At 30.0% G+C, this 16,290-nt stretch overlaps 2 protein-coding genes across 7 annotated transcripts in view; one reads left to right on the top strand and one right to left on the bottom strand.

The window, feature by feature from the left end:
• The window catches only part of LOC123301196, a 306,076-nt gene that overhangs the window by 49,201 nt on the left and 240,585 nt on the right, over positions 1-16,290 (top strand). The gene's annotated exons all lie outside the window — the stretch shown is intronic.
• LOC123300115 overlaps positions 1-16,290 on the bottom strand; it is a 75,564-nt gene that overhangs the window by 6,640 nt on the left and 52,634 nt on the right. For 5 of the 6 annotated variants that reach the window (XM_044882596.1, XM_044882599.1, XM_044882598.1 and 2 more), the window contains 2 exons: positions 10,293-10,382; positions 2-544 (listed from right to left, as the gene is read on the bottom strand). In XM_044882596.1, coding sequence (XP_044738531.1) covers positions 2-544; positions 10,293-10,382 — 633 coding nt within the window. The remainder of the gene's footprint in view (position 1; positions 545-10,292; positions 10,383-16,290) is intronic. The other variant, XM_044882601.1, reaches the window with a different exon arrangement.

The following is a 16,290-nucleotide window of genomic DNA, read 5'->3' as shown; positions in this document are numbered from 1 at the left end:
CCGTCTTTTTTAATTTTACGCTAAGTATATCTTCTAGTGTAATTGCCGGTCGATCTGTGCCTATCGATGATGAACGCTGTTGTAATTGTCGTGATCCAGTCTTCTTTTCTCTAAACAGTGTATTATTCATTGGTTTTATTAACGAGAATGGTGGAAGTGGAGGTGGTGGTGGTGGGGGTATCGGTGGTGCACACGGTGGTGCTGGTATCATAGATGATGTTCCTGTTAGTCCACAATTATTACAACTACCACTACCACTACCGAACATTAACCCATTAAAGGTTGCCGTTGTTGATTTTAATTTTAATTGCATTACTTCATTCGTTAGATTTTCAATTTTTTTATTTTGTTCTTCAGCGATTGCGGTCAGATCACGGATTGTCCGTTGCATTATTTGTATTTGTGCATAACAATCAGCATGCTGTCCAATCGCTGCCGTCATATGTTTATGATGTGTGTGTGTCGTGTTATTCGTGTTTATTTGTTGATGTGATGATGATCCTAGATTTGATGACTGTCGTTTTAGCGTTATCGTGGCCCATTTCTAAAAACAAATCATTTTTGAATTACAAAATTCTCCGATGTATAGCAGAGAAATTATTTACACTGTCAGCTAGTGACAGAAAAAAATAATCAATTTTTTACAGTCTGCCAATGAAAGAGAACATATATACAGCCTCAAGCAACAGAAAAATGTATAAAATAGCATGTATAACAAATTAAGGCATAGCTAAAAATTAACATTTAACAGAAAATTTTTTACAGTCTGCTACACAGTTGAATAAAAGGCAAGATACAAAAACATAAGAATACTTTTTTACTAATTAATAATACTTTTTTACTAATTAATATTGGTTATGTACACGAAGAAACCGCTTGAAAATAAATATTTAGTGTATTGAACCATTTTGCCTTTTATTCAAATGAATGGCAGACTTATTTTTTCTGTGTATTAATTCGTATTGCATGTTATTTTATACATTTTTCTGTTGCTTGTGGTTGTATATACTATCTTTTTTTTCATTAGCAGACTGTAAATAATTATTTGTTTTTCTGTCACTAGCTGACAGAAAATATAGTATAAATGCTATGGAAGATACAAGCGTTACTACTGGTCTACGAATCAACTATTAAAATAGCGAAAAATACTATCAAATTTTTAAAAACAGGAGCAAAATTAAATTAGCCAGTCATGAGCTGAAAATTATTTTAAACAGGTTCATGCATTACAATCGCGAAGCCAGAAAACTTTTTAGAGAGGTCATTATGCATTTCAAGTTATTAAGAATTTTTTACTTTCCATGCCCTTACTTTTTAATTTATCTATCTACTGACATTTCCCCTTTTATTCATTTGAAAATCAGGCTGATTTTGCGACATCAAGTTTCTGAAATAAAGACTTAAGAAATTGCTACAGTAAAACAACTCCCATCGTCCAAGAGGTGCTATTTTTTATATTTTTGGTCGATTTGACTATAGAAAATGGTTTATTCTGAAATCGGAAACAAACAAAAAATTCCCATTCAAAAAATTGATATTGGATTTTGTTTAAATATAGTACATAGGGTAATTTTGTGCCAAAAAAATAGAAAATAGGTAATTTAATGAATGAAGGAGTAGTTTTTGAAATATCTCCTAAAATTCTATTCGAAAAGCTTTTTTTTAGTGATTCTAGAGATATCTTGAAAATATTCATTTAATCACCAAACAAGCTAAAAGACTTCGACTGAAGAAATTACTTCAAAGATATCACTCCTCGCATACGATTTGAGATATTGGCAAAAAGGTGGACATACTGTATATCACGAGCAGATTTTCACTCGCATCCTCTACCCTCGCGTCGGGGGTTTTATCTGCCATTACCCAAAAAGGTTCCCCCACACCCCCTTTACATATAATAACAACTACATTGGAAGGACTACAGATCATGAGCAAAACTCGGTTCCATCTCTTAACCCATAAGCAATTTTTAGTTAAATAAACTGGCTAGATATAGTATCAAACGAAGGACCTTCCCAGAATGAATAACTTTCAAATATACATAAATCAAGAGTCAATTGAGTCCAAAATAGAAATGGTAGGGTCATACATTCCGTAACGTTTCAAGAGATACCTACAGCTACAATGGACCTCGATTATACACAATAAGGTTCTTTAAAAAAGGGTGTTTCGTAAACACCTGTAATGGACGAGGAAGCAAAATGTTGACATATTTATGATTCTGGTAGAATATGGATTCAATAAAGCTTAAAAATAACAATGTCGGTAACAACTATTGGTGTATAATAAAAACAAAGGTATCATACCAATTATTTCACTAGAATTTTATTTGCACGGAATGTTATTTGATATAGTCGAATAGTAATTTATATGGTGATTCATGCTTATAATAAAAAATGTGTAAAAAAATTAAAAACAATGGATAACGGCATTGTCTGTCATAATTTTTATCTGATACAATAATGACAAGGGAATATAAAACAAACGTCACTATTATGTCGTCATATATAACATAAAGCTCTGTAACAAACATCCCAACATATTTACATGTCTGTTTGTTCTTTGTTTCCTAGTGTTTTAGTGAGTGCTAAATAAATATAACGATAAGACAAGCCCATAAAATTGGCTAGCCCAACTTAAAAATATTTGGATTAGGTTAAAATTAGGAGCTTTTTAGGTGAAGTTAAGATGCGTAAATGATAAATTAGATATTTTTATATTTTTTTAAGTATTTTTGAAAATGTTGAAAAAATTTTTTAAAATAAAATAGTTCTTGATTTAAAAAAATCCAATTGTACTCTTTAAGGGGCCCATTTAGAATCGCGGAATGCGTGTTTCGATTAACACATTGAACGCTGTTAGTTACGCCACTGGTACTACCCTGGTGGAAAAAATATTTGAAGAAAGAATAAGAAATTCTGAAAAAGTCTTAGGAACTTTGTATTTCTCAACGTTTTCAGACTAGTCTAATTCAGAGTTATTCAGAGTTCTTAATACTTTTTTAAAGTTTCTAAGACTTTTTCAGAGTTTCCTAAGACTTATTAAGACTTATTATTTTTTCAAATATTTTTTCCACCAGGGTAATAGTACTTCTCTTCCGTTTCACTTTGTGGGAACAGATATAAGAGTATTTAATGTTTTTAAATATGAATTTCATATTAGTATTATGTAAACCAAAGATTAGGATAAGGAAAGCAAATAAACCCTTCTCTTAATATTTGATGTATTTTATAGATAATATTTTTCTATTTTCATGTTTATTTTATATTATAAATAAAATTTTGATACTAACGAGTTTTTATCTTGTTCACATGTTTTTATGTTATGCAAGAGATATACCAGTTTGAATCATTGTCCAGGTCGCTACAATTATTCGGGCCGACATTGGTGAATTTTCGGTATAATATAGATAAAATGTCGACAGCGCTGTTTTATGCTAAAAGGCGTAAACTAATACTATTTACATGTTGATTACGAGTGAACTGAGTGCCCTTAATCTAACTAAGCCTTATGCAAATATTTTTATGAACTTCAAAATATTCATTTTCATATACTTTCGATTGACATTTTAACACTTCTAAAACGCAGATGATTAGAATGTTTCTATAAAATTTCTTAATCACTTAATGCTTAGTTCCATAGATCATAGATTTCAGCAAGCAAACATGGCTGGGTCGATAAAATTTGTTGTTGTTTCGAAAAAAAGAAATGTATTTTTAGTTTTCATTTTCCTAGTCAAACTACTTTCACTTTTTAATCTCCGAAGCAGAAGCGAGAAAATTCTGACACCTTGACCTGTATCAGTTTACTAGACTACAAACCCATGCTTAAATTTTTCGCGTGAAATAACCAGGAATCATGATGAAAAATATGCTCCTATATGTAAAGTAAGTTTAAGCACCATCGCGTTTTGTGCGATATCGGTAAAGGTGAGAATTGAATATCCCACCCCTTAGTGTTTCACCCCTGCATCAGCAAATATGTACGGCGTTGCTGGTTCCTAGCTCTGCATAAGTATTCAAAGCGAATTACATAAATGCCTTATAGAAATAAATCCAGTAACTTCGATACCGAAAGTTAAAAAATTTTGGATCTCCCGTAAATTTCCGTAGCCTTGCGTGATTATTTCTGTACGGCATCTATGTAATTCGCTTCTAATACTTATGCAGAGTTAGAATCCAGCAACCTTGTACATATTTGCTGGTTGAGGAGTGAGGCACCAAGGAGTACTCACCTGTACCGCGCAAAATTGTCGATATGATGCTTTAACTTACTTTTGCATAAACAAGCATCTTTCCCAACATGATTCCTGGTGGATCATTTGACCCGAAAATTTTTTACATGAGCTTAGTGTCTATACGGTCTCCCTTCCTTCTGCCTTCTTCCGCTCTCCCTTCTGGTTCCTAGGGTGACTTTGAAGTAACAACAACGGTACAGATACATACAGGTATTAAATATAACTTTAATTTATGTATGTTCATGTTCAGGACTTTAACACATATGATTTACATCTTTATGAATCTCATTTCCATCCATCTATTTTATATAAAAATAGAATGTTTATAAGTGGTGATTAAAATGATGTTTTAGAAGATAGAACAAATACTCCCACATACTAAGAGCGTATAGATATAGAGGATAAAATTCTAAGCAGGAAGATCTCCTACAGTTTTCGGATCGGATGAATCATTATCAATTTAGAGCTTTAGTTAATAAACATTTTTTTATTCTAAGCTATGTAAATAATTGTAAGTTTCATTTTGTACTAAAAATTACAGTTTTGACTTGAATTACGAAATTATTAAAAATTTATTTAATTTTAAGAAAAAAGTGAATTCCATTCGTTATTAGAAATAAATTTTTTTTGGGAGTTTCCCGAATAATCGAGAAAATTATTAAAAGTAATATTGAAAAACAATCCATTATTCATTGAAAAATGTTCAGTTTTTACATTTCAAATTTATTAAAATAAATTATAGGTATATTTATTATAAGTTAAAATTGCTTTTTCATTTAAGTTGAGAAGGAATTTTTGTTATTTGTTATTTTAAAAATACAATTATTTGACAGTTTCTAGACATTTTTCAACAGTTATATTGCAATTATATGGTGGCAATGTTAGTTCACAGTAAGACTTACAGAAGTTTTCATTGATTACCATAAATTCGAAAGCTTTTGTGTTTGGAGAAATTCCCTGCATTTTTTCCGTTTATAACACTTGGAAATGATTAATTTCACCTGAACACGAGTTGTTCATCGATCGACATGAAGAAAATTGCAATATTTGTGATGGCGGAAGGAATGTCTATCAAGATTATCAAAAATTATCAATTTTGCATTCACTTTGTAGATCAAAATAATTCCCTCGTCATCATGTATGTTGATTTTTGCCAGCTGCCAGATTCTTTGCCTCACACATTGTAATATGGCGTTTATATTTGTGTTTATAATGTGTTAAATCGGCTAAGTGTACCGAACCGAATAAAGGCGCAATGGCTTTTTACCGTAACTTGGACGCTGCGGATTCGAATCCAGGCAGCGGTAGTCTGATCAATTATAACTAAGGTGGAGGTAAATTGAACACACTATTGTCGCTTTGATGAATAAATATTAAAAAATTAATGATGATTAAATGATTGGCTGGTGTCCGTTAGAGACGTAAATATGTCTGCCGAACGGAGAATTAAACTCCATTATTAAAAGTAACAGTTTTCAAAATTAACAGAAAATTATACTATTCCATTTTATATTATTTTTAACAATTCTTATATTAGTGATAAAATTTGTGTCATTTTATCTAAAAACAAGTGAAAACAAACAATTGACTGAGTTAATTGTTAAAATACCATGTATTTTTGATGACGTAATCGTTAAGAGATAGCCAGCCATACATACATGTCACACATACATAACTGATATTCTCATATAATACATACTAAACAATGTTCGAACCTAATTTGCGCCCTCACAGGGAACCAGTGATGTTTTCGAATAAATCTTTCAAACAAAATTTGTATATTTTTTATAAGGCACATTTCTTACATTAAAGCTTTTGTTCTATCTCTAACGGTTTACAAGTCCGTAGTACCCAAGACCCAATTGATCTATGTTGCCCATTTACGAACTTGGTTTTTACGTCCCAAGCACGCTGTACAAATTTCAACTAGATATCTGTTTTCGTTTTTGAGTTATCGTGTTGTGAGGCGGACAGACAGACAGACAAACAGACAGAGAGACGGAATTGGACTAATTTGGTGACTTTCACCTATACCAAAATTTTGTTCATAGCATCAATATTTTTAAGCGTTACAAACTTGGGACTAAATTTAGTATACCTTGATATATTTAATATACACTGTATAAAAATACCGAGCAAAGCTCTGTCATGCAGGTACTTATATTTTTATTTAATGTACTAAATTTAAAAGACGGACTAAAATATGGATCGCCCTATAATGGTACTCATATAAGAATAAAAAATTTGAATATAATCTAACATTCCATGTACCGAAGTTTTATAAACCACAAACATAATTATAGATACATGGTGTTGGTTCGTGTCAAGAGTATACGAGACAATATTTATCTACATTCTAATTAAGGTAGATAGATCATAAGCATCATATGCACTTCAACTAACTACTATCTAGCAAATGTAAAATAACTATACGTGCTAAAATCTAAACATACCTAACATTACATAACTGTAATATACTTACTGGTGTCATCAACACCTGAACCTCAGCATCGTTTAGTCAACATAACACGTCATGAACAAAAAACTGTATACTTTGTAATTTTAAACTTTATTAAAATATAGCTCCCAGTACTAGTATCGTAACCGTATACATCAGGCCTTGCGTCAAATCTGATTGTCAAAAAGTATGAAAAAAAAAACTGAGAAATTTTGCTACAGGGACGGTTTGTGAGCCAAAATTGTAATAAATTTAATTTTCTTAAGGTAGTACTAGCGCCAATGCAATTTTAAATTTGGGTTGCAATTACATATTTGTACCTTATTTTGAAATCTGATGATGAATTTCATCTTCATGAATGTAGACGAAAAATAAGAATAAAATTTTTCGATATTTAGCCTTGGATTTCGGAATATATATTGTCAAGTTACAACATAATTCACCATTATAATTGAATATATATATTTTTTTAAATTTGTGTCCCCACTACCGTGCTCATACGTCCTTAATTCATTAGGCACAGCGGGTTTTTTTTTTTTGTTTTCAATAATTTATTAGGATTTTGACTTTAATTTAAATAGATATACAGAAATTCATAGTAAATATCATCACTGGCAAGAAAATTATCTTTTTTGGTAATTGATTTTAATAAAATTCGATTGTCGGAGAGTACCAGATTATTGGATGTATAGGTCTATTGAAGTACCGGATTAATGAGATTGTACTGTAGAATAATTTTCTGTTACTTTCGAGCTTAAAAATGGAATAGAATAATTTTGTTACTTTTGATCTTCATTTAGTCTTTTATGCGTTAATTGTCTCTAAAAGATTTTTCTCATTGTATTTCTTTTTTCTAGGTAAGTCATATTCAAATAACTATTTCTACGTCAATAAATATGGTAAGTTAAAAAATTTGCTGAGTCATCCAAATAATTTAAGTTTTTGTTACATCTCTCTTGCACTTGGTGGCAAGACCAATATCATGAATGTTGAAATTTTTTTTACTTTTATTTATTAAGGACGTTTTCACAAAAAATAAAAAATCACGTTTTCTTAGGATCATCTTTAAATCGTGTATATCATTACGATGATTTATAGATTTGAGCTGTTAGCGTTTGCGTTTTTAACATATAAATCCTATATTGAAGTTTTTTTTGTAGGTATGCTTTATTATATAACAAGGCTACTTTTTTTAAGACTAATTTGGAAAACTAATATTCATTAGTTAAAAAGCATGACAAATATTTTCTTATAAAGAAAATTATAACAAGCGAAGCTCGTTTTTCCATAAAATACATTAAATTAAAGTGATGAATTCAATGGTATTTGTGCAAAGAAAATAAATATTTCTTCAATAAGTGATTTTCTCTTAATCTTTGGCATCAATAATATATTTCAAAAATTATATGATATATATCGAAAAATTTTACTCTTAATTTCGTCTGATTTCCCCAAATTCTAACGATTTTACCCTCTACATTTGAACTGTTGTCTTAACTATTTTTATTCTCATTTTGTTGGGAACGTCCTTAAGTAATTAAAACTTGTTAAAACAATATTAAATATATATTTTTGTTGATTGAATATAATCAACCAAATCAAATAATGTCATGTTACAAACTGGGAGATAATTTTTCATGCTTTCACTATGTTTTTTCACTTTTCCTTACTGAACGAGAATACTGAACGATATGAAAAAACTTCTGTAATCAGGAAAAGTTTTCACGAATTGTCTTGTGTCAATAATTACAATGTTCCATAACTTCTCGATTCGTAACGAGAATAACTTTACACAGAGAGAGAGGAGGGGGGGGCACAAGAGACAGCTATATGAACTCTTATGAGCGCGCGAAAAACCACTTCAAAATAACGATTTTCTGTTCTATATATGCTCGAAAGATGAGATTTTCACCAATCGATTCAAAATTAAATTAATTCAATTTTCGAACTTTTCTGTTAATTTGACTTTATTTTGAGTCGATTGATGAAAATTCATGTATACAAGAGAAAATCGTTATTTTTTTGTGGTTTTTAGCGCGATCTCTTAAACAATCAAGCACTTAAAATGCAACTAGGCCAAAAATTTTTTGAGAATTGTTAAATAAGCTTTACACTTCAAATAAAAATTTTATACATATTAAAAATCTGATTTTTTCAAAGACTTTTTGAGGGTTGAAAATTGTAAAAATAGCATTTTTTCAAATTTTATGTATTTTTTACTCGAAAACTGGAGGTGAATTCGGTCAATATTACTTATTTGTTAAAAAAAAATTAGTTGAAACAATTTCTTACTGGGCTACCTACCGCGGGCAACCTGCACTCTTATATTTAGGAGCATGTTTTAAACAGGATCTTTCCATGCGAGCAGCATCATGCTCAATGACGGATTTTGCCTATAATGCTAATTGATTTCTGTTGATAAAAGCGTTTAGGTAACGATTCTTTGTTTTCAAGATTTATAGATGATAGACAACGCTTTCTTATAAATTTAATATTATTCGGTTTCTCTTTATTTTATATTATCGGGTAACTGTGAAATCAACAAGTCAAATATGTCCTCATCTCCCAGTGTATGAAGTCACTTTCTTAGAACACATAGAAAATGAAACACAGTTTGTGTTTGATTAATTTATTTACTCGATAAACATTCTATCTAGTTCACATCTATCTATGTTTTTATAGAGCAAAAGCAAAAAACACTAGATGTTTGTTTAACTTACATCATCGTATGAAAACTATGAATAAATAAAAAAATGTTATTACAAATGTTTGTTTCTAGTTCGTTAAATAAAAATTCAATTAAGGTTCACTATTTAAACTAAAAATTCTCAACCATAACTTTTTAATGGAAAAATCGCTGTAATTGATTACACTGTTATTTAATTCTTTATTTTTAAAAACGATTTGCTTCCGAAAATGATATAAAATGGTAGAAAGCCTTTTAATAGTTAGAATACTTTGAGGTGAGTTTGATATCCAAACGATGCAATATATATTTGATAAGGCTAGTAAAACTGTACTAGTAAAAGTTTTCGGGTCTTGAATTTAACACTGATCATTTTCAGTGATAAATTTAAAGTATAATACAATTTTACTGTTATATCTGAGTGCATGTACCGCTGTATAAAAATACTATTTAAAAATACACTTTTTAATTATCAAAATTTTAAACTCTAGAATTATAAATCCATTTTGATTGAACGGTATTCTCTCACTAAACTTGGTTAACTTGAGTCTTTGAGTTTAGATATTGTGGAACATTTTACAGTTCTCCATTTAGAGTTTGAAAATTCAATAAATTTCAGTACATTATGGTTGTTGCTATTAAATCCACCTTGTTAGCTTTATGCCATAAAGAGGTAAATCTAATAAACAATTATTATTAACACAACAAAATTTTCGAGGCTGAAGCTTGAGTCTCTCTGCGAATTCGTTGAAGCAAAATTAGTCGACAAAATTTGTTAAGATAAAAAATTTAATAAGAAGTTTTTATAGGATATATTTTTCTGGGCTATCCTGATAATTATAAAATAGTAACATACATTTAAGGTTTAAGCGAAAAATGCGAAAGCAGTAATATTAAATTCGTTTTATTACCTTGATCACAAAATCCATCATGGCATTCATAACCAGCACATTATTATACGAACTCCTTAACATATTTGAAACCCAATCTTGTATCAGTAACTGTAATTTTTATACAAAAAAATTTATATTAAAATTATTTGAAACCATTTGAATTTAAAGCCGACTTAAGTATTTCAAAACTTAGTAAATCAATTTAATGATGATGGTAGAATCATAGTGATCCAGTACCATTTTAGCATACGTCGACACGATAAAACCTAATTCATTCGAAATACACCCTCAAGTGTATTCAGGAAGGAAACTCAAAATTAACTCTGCCAACAATTCTCAAATGTACTTATTAAAAAACAAATACAATAATCGTACAATTACGTAGAGATCCTCCAAATAAAATGTCCAAATTTCATAAGACTCTTGGTCAATCATAATTATTCGCACATAAAACACGATAAATATATTAAAAATTTGCTAATATTAAAACTATAGAATACCAAAATTTAACTGACAAATCTATTATTCTATTATTTGTTTATGAATCTATATATTACCAAGGAAATTTAATAAAAGAGATGGCTACTTTTAACCAAAATTAAATAAAAATTAATTTAAAAAAATTAAGTTAAATATATTTTTAAAAACACAGCCAAAGCCTTTCAATATTCTAGGACATGGCAAATAATCTACGAACTTTCTGCCTCGTGGTAAATAAGCTCTTGAGTCGATGTGAAGCATTTTCTCTTATAGGACAGATATATGCCATATATTTTCTGCTCCTTACCAAATAATTTTCCTAAGGACCGTAGAAATGTTACGTTAAGCAAGCTGACATGTCCCTTTTTCCCTTCTCGACTACTATCAATCAAACCATGTTATCTCTTTTCGACAAAGGGGGGGGATGTCTGCCAGCTTTTGTAACGTTTGTGCCAGTAATGTAACGTTTGTGTGATCATTAGGGAGCTTATATAAGGCCAGAAGTTTTGCCCAATTTTTGACTAATTTTATTTCCACCTCCCCCTCTATCTCAAAAATAGCTGCTCTGCTATTTATATGTCTAATGAGAGAAAATTCTCCACATCGACTCCACATCTCCACACGAGCTTATTAATTATGGGGAAGAACGTTAGGCCTCATGAATTTTTTTACGTGCCATATCCTATCCTAGAATAAATATAAAATTATCCAAAAAAATAGCTAAATAATTTTCTCGAAATTTTGGTTTTTGTCTCAAACTTGCTGCTACCAAAGATTAAAATAAATAAAATTTTGAGTAAACCATGAGAGAAATTGTTTAAGAAAAGCACCTTTTTTGTATTCATTTAAATTTCATAATTAAAATCCTTTATCTCCATAGTCGTGGAAATTTGGGGAGTTAAAGCTGCCCAAAATCCCCACATTCTATGCCAATGAATTGATATTACATATAAGGTTGATTTGAGTTTTATTGTAATTCGTTTTACTATACAAAATTTTATCAAAAGAGAGCTATCCGTTCTAAAGCTATGGAAAAAACGATATCAAAATTGCAAAGTAAAGCGCGTGAATAGCGAACAAAATGGAGCAACATTTCTAGGAGTAGTTTTGCTCAATCGACTTATTTTGAGCTAAGCTCTATATGAAATAAAGCATTGTAAAGAACTTTTGAGACACCTTATAAATTTAATGCATTAAACTAAATATTCGATTAACAAAAATATAACTTACTAAAATAATATTATATTTTATGTGTTTTAAAAAAAAAGTTTCTCCCGATTCGTAGCAATGAATAGAAATGCGAAGCATTATCGTTTTTAAAATTTTTATATTTCAGTATGATGAATGTTCATTTCGTGATAAAGAACCAAAAACAAATTTACTTAAATCAATTTTAAATTTGATATATTAGAAAAAGTTATACGACTAAAAATGTAACTATAGATGAATAGTGACATTTTGTAAAAAAGTTTTAATTTGTTTTTAAGTGTATGTTTTTAATAGTAAACTACACAATTTGTCACTTCCACTTCTAGATCGAAATGAATATATAAATTTAATGTATATATGTAGGTATGCAGACATATTACATACTATACCTACTCCATGGGCTCTTAAAATATTGACATAGTTACCACATTCTAATGCAAAAACTTTTCCATATTGGATGAAAAATAGTATTATATAGGGTGCGCCATTTTAATTTCTCCAGCTGAGAAATTGTCCAAGTAAAATTTTTTATATTTAGAGAGAGCATCTTACTCAGACCTCGACATTGACCTGCTTGTTAGGGTGATAGAAAAAGCAACATGTTTGTAATTTATAAGAGAAAGATGAAAAGCTTAAATTACGAAGTATTATTTACAAAAAACATTTTTAACAACCCTAATAAATTGATCCAAGACGAATGAAATAAATTCTTTTTTTCTAAATAAATCCTAACTAATTTGTCAATAAAAAGAATCATTGAAATCGGTTGGCGTGATATTGAGTTATTCATCCTCTTGATTTAATACTTGCATGGTTTTCTCATGGATGCCGTTGTCAGAACACGACCAAAATTAAATTGGACCACACGGGAAGCACTAGCTTTCAAATAGATAAAGAATTATCAAAATTGGTTCACCCAGTCGAAAGTTCTGAGGGAACACACATAAATAAAAAAAAAATACAGTCGTTTTTTTGTTTGAAGTCGGTTAAAAACAAAACCAGTTATGACAATATTAAAAGACTTTTACTCAGAACATTTTTTTGAAAGTCACATACATTGCGTAGTTTAGATTTCATAGCAGTCGAATGAAATATATAGTTTTTTTAGCGAATTTATAACAGTTATAAACTTGTAAAGAAGAATAACTTAGCCTAATTATTCTTCGTTTAAAGTTTGTGAAGCTTCAGAATTCGCAAATTTTCGGTACACGAAACTTCCTTGGATCAAACTCTTGAGTCGTTATAAAAAAGAGTAAAGAAGAACTTCCATAAAAAGTATATAAAGCTTACAACTTTCTGGGTCCTAAATCTCAAGCTAAGTGTTTCATTGGTTTAATAGTCCATGAATATTTTAAGCTATATAAATCGTGGGACAAAAAGGGTGCTTTGTAAAATGATTAATATACATACTTAAAATTACGTGAGTGGCTTCGTTTTGGCGAGTCTATCAAACATGTTCTACGACATTTTTCGAAAACGCTGCATATTTAAGCTATGTTGGACACTATGACCACTTGATAGTATTAATAATTATTAAACAATTCAGCACTAAGATTGCGCGAGAGTACGGAATCCTTTGGGTCTTTGATAAATGTTTCAGTGCCATAAGTAATTTTGGAGGTTTTAATTTTTTCAATGTATAGAAAACGAACAGCCTTTACATATATACAAATGATTATGTGTCGCCTTCGCTTTTGTTATGTAGTAAATGCAAACAACTTATCGATTTTAATAAGTAGGTACTACTTACGAGTTTCGTTGCAAAAAATGTGAAGTGTCTCTTATGAAATTGGTAGTTTTTACTTATTTCCATTTACTTTTTTTTATCGTTCTTAGTTAAAAGTTACATAAAACATAAAAATATACACCTAAAAAGCAATTATTTAAATACCTTGTGCTTCATGCTTGAAATGCTTTCTGTGCCAACACGAGATAATTTGAAATTCTTAACTGGGGCAAGTACTTCAGAAATGATTTTTTCTATCAATGGTCGTAGTTATCCAATACTTCGGGTTTTTTTATTCGAAAACTATTTCGGAAAGTTCGGACTAATTTTTGAAATAATGGTATGAGGAGAGATGGCAACTTTTCAAGAGTTTATTTTAAAATTGCTGAATTTCGAGTATTTCTTTCCATATTAAATGAAGTGCTCGGCGTACTTCATCCTTACCAAATTACAATAACAAATTTCCAAAATTTAGCCCTCGAAATCAACTTTTTAATGACGCTGCTATGTTCTTATATCATTACCGGCAAACAAGGGAAAACTGAATGCTCGTTAAAAAGGATATTATAGAGAAAAGCATTGTGAGATGGTGACCAGATATAGAGGGACTTTAAAACCTCGTTCATATACCAAACAGTAGAGAAAAGTTATTTTTCAAATAACTTTAAAAATAACCAACATAAAAGCCATTAAAGATTTATTTTTATCTCATTTAACAAAACACAAGCATGAAGTTCTTATAGCAAATATAGTATATGACGTTTGCATTCCATTTGAGGGTGCTCCGGATGCTCTAGATGTATCTCGGCAGGAAAGCTATTGTCTAGTTATCTTCGAAAGGCTATAGGGTCTCATTGTTTCTGGTTAGCTCAGAACTATAGGATGGCAAAGTCTCTAGGAATATCTCCAAAACATAAGCAGACCATGGCTCGGTTGATGGCGTTAGATATGATCTAAGAGAGAGAGGAGACAGGTAGAGACAGTACCCTTATCAGCCTCTATGACCCGCACACAAGTATTGGGCGATCGAACACCTGAGCAATTCCTCCCCCATCATAGTATGTGCTATGTCCTATGTACTTGTATTTTAATTTAAAAAACTTTGATAAGTTAATTGAAAAAACTGTGTGTACTTATTTTTATTATTGTTTCTCTTTACTATTTTAATTATTTATTTAATGAATGTTTCTAAATGTGTAGTCTTATATTTATTTATTTGCTTTTAATTTGTTAACCACTTTATTGTTTTTGTATATTTATACTACACACGATGTTCGATTATTTACCCATTATTTTGAATTTTTATACTTTTGTATCTTTTAAAGATTATGACAAGTGAAATTTACAGAATTTAAAAAACACCCGACAAATTGGATTAATTCCTTGTAAACCGATTTTTGGAAACTTAGCTATAAAACGTTCTCAATCGTGTCGGTTCGACCATTTAGGGGCTACGATGCCACTGAAAAACACATAGACGCACAGATAAACACTTCAAACTTATAACACTCCTTCTAAAATCTATATCAAAGTGATGGTCAAGGACATCAGATGAGATGAAAAGGATACTTAGAGAGTTATCATTTTTTGGGACGAATTTTTGGAAATTTTTAATTGAAATTGAAATATTTGAGTTGACTTTGTTCTTTTGAATTATTGTTTTGAATTACTTAATTATTACCATTTCACTTTTCGAAATGAATGGAGCCAGGTTTATTTGGTCATTCATTTCCATAGTAATTATTTGTATGTTAAAATTATATGCCATGCCTTTTCCAAACTGAATCGATTTGAAGATCATAACCATGAATTTTTTAGTTATTTCGGGTACGGAACACTAATCTCGCAATTGAAACATAGCTAAGAATACTCTCACTTGAATTACCTTTCAAATGAAACCAAAATAATTAAAATCAGTTCATCCGTTTAGGTGCTACTATGCCACAGACAGACACACACACACTTATCGGTCAAACTTATAACACCCCTTTTTTTTTAGTTCGGGGGTTATAAATAAACGCTATAATCAGTGTAATTAGTAGTTAAAAATGCGTATATCATTCGGTTTTCTTGGCTGATTTTAATTTTGTCCAACTCTTTTACGGCGTTTTCATAATTTGTTAAGAAATACGAAAAAAAACATCGATATTACTTATTACATAATCTTATTTATTTTAGCATAAAAATCCAATCTCATGTATTTTTTGTATGTCAAGTAATTTTCGCTGGATTACACGATTAAATCTTACATACAAATATGCCGTAGGGAAATCTTTTTAATAGCATGTTTTTTTTTTTTGTATTTTATTTTTTATGTAAGTATAATCGATCAATAGTAAAAAGTCTTTTTTGTGTCTATAAAAATCTTATACACATGATTGAATAATGGAAATATTTAAATTTTTCTAAAATAGATGACAGACAGACGTACACACATACATTACGCTATTATTTTATAAATCACAGTCATTTGTGCCAAATGGAACAATAAATTTAAAACCAAAGTTCACACTCTAATAAGTTTTCTATACGTGAATACTATATACTTCAACGAATGTACACTTAAATTATCGAAAAATGGGTTCGCCCAGTCACCAAGAA

This window comes from Chrysoperla carnea, chromosome 5, assembly GCF_905475395.1.
Source record: "Chrysoperla carnea chromosome 5, inChrCarn1.1, whole genome shotgun sequence".
NCBI lineage: Eukaryota > Metazoa > Arthropoda > Insecta > Neuroptera > Chrysopidae > Chrysoperla > Chrysoperla carnea.
This window is presented reverse-complemented; position numbering and strand designations above follow the sequence as displayed.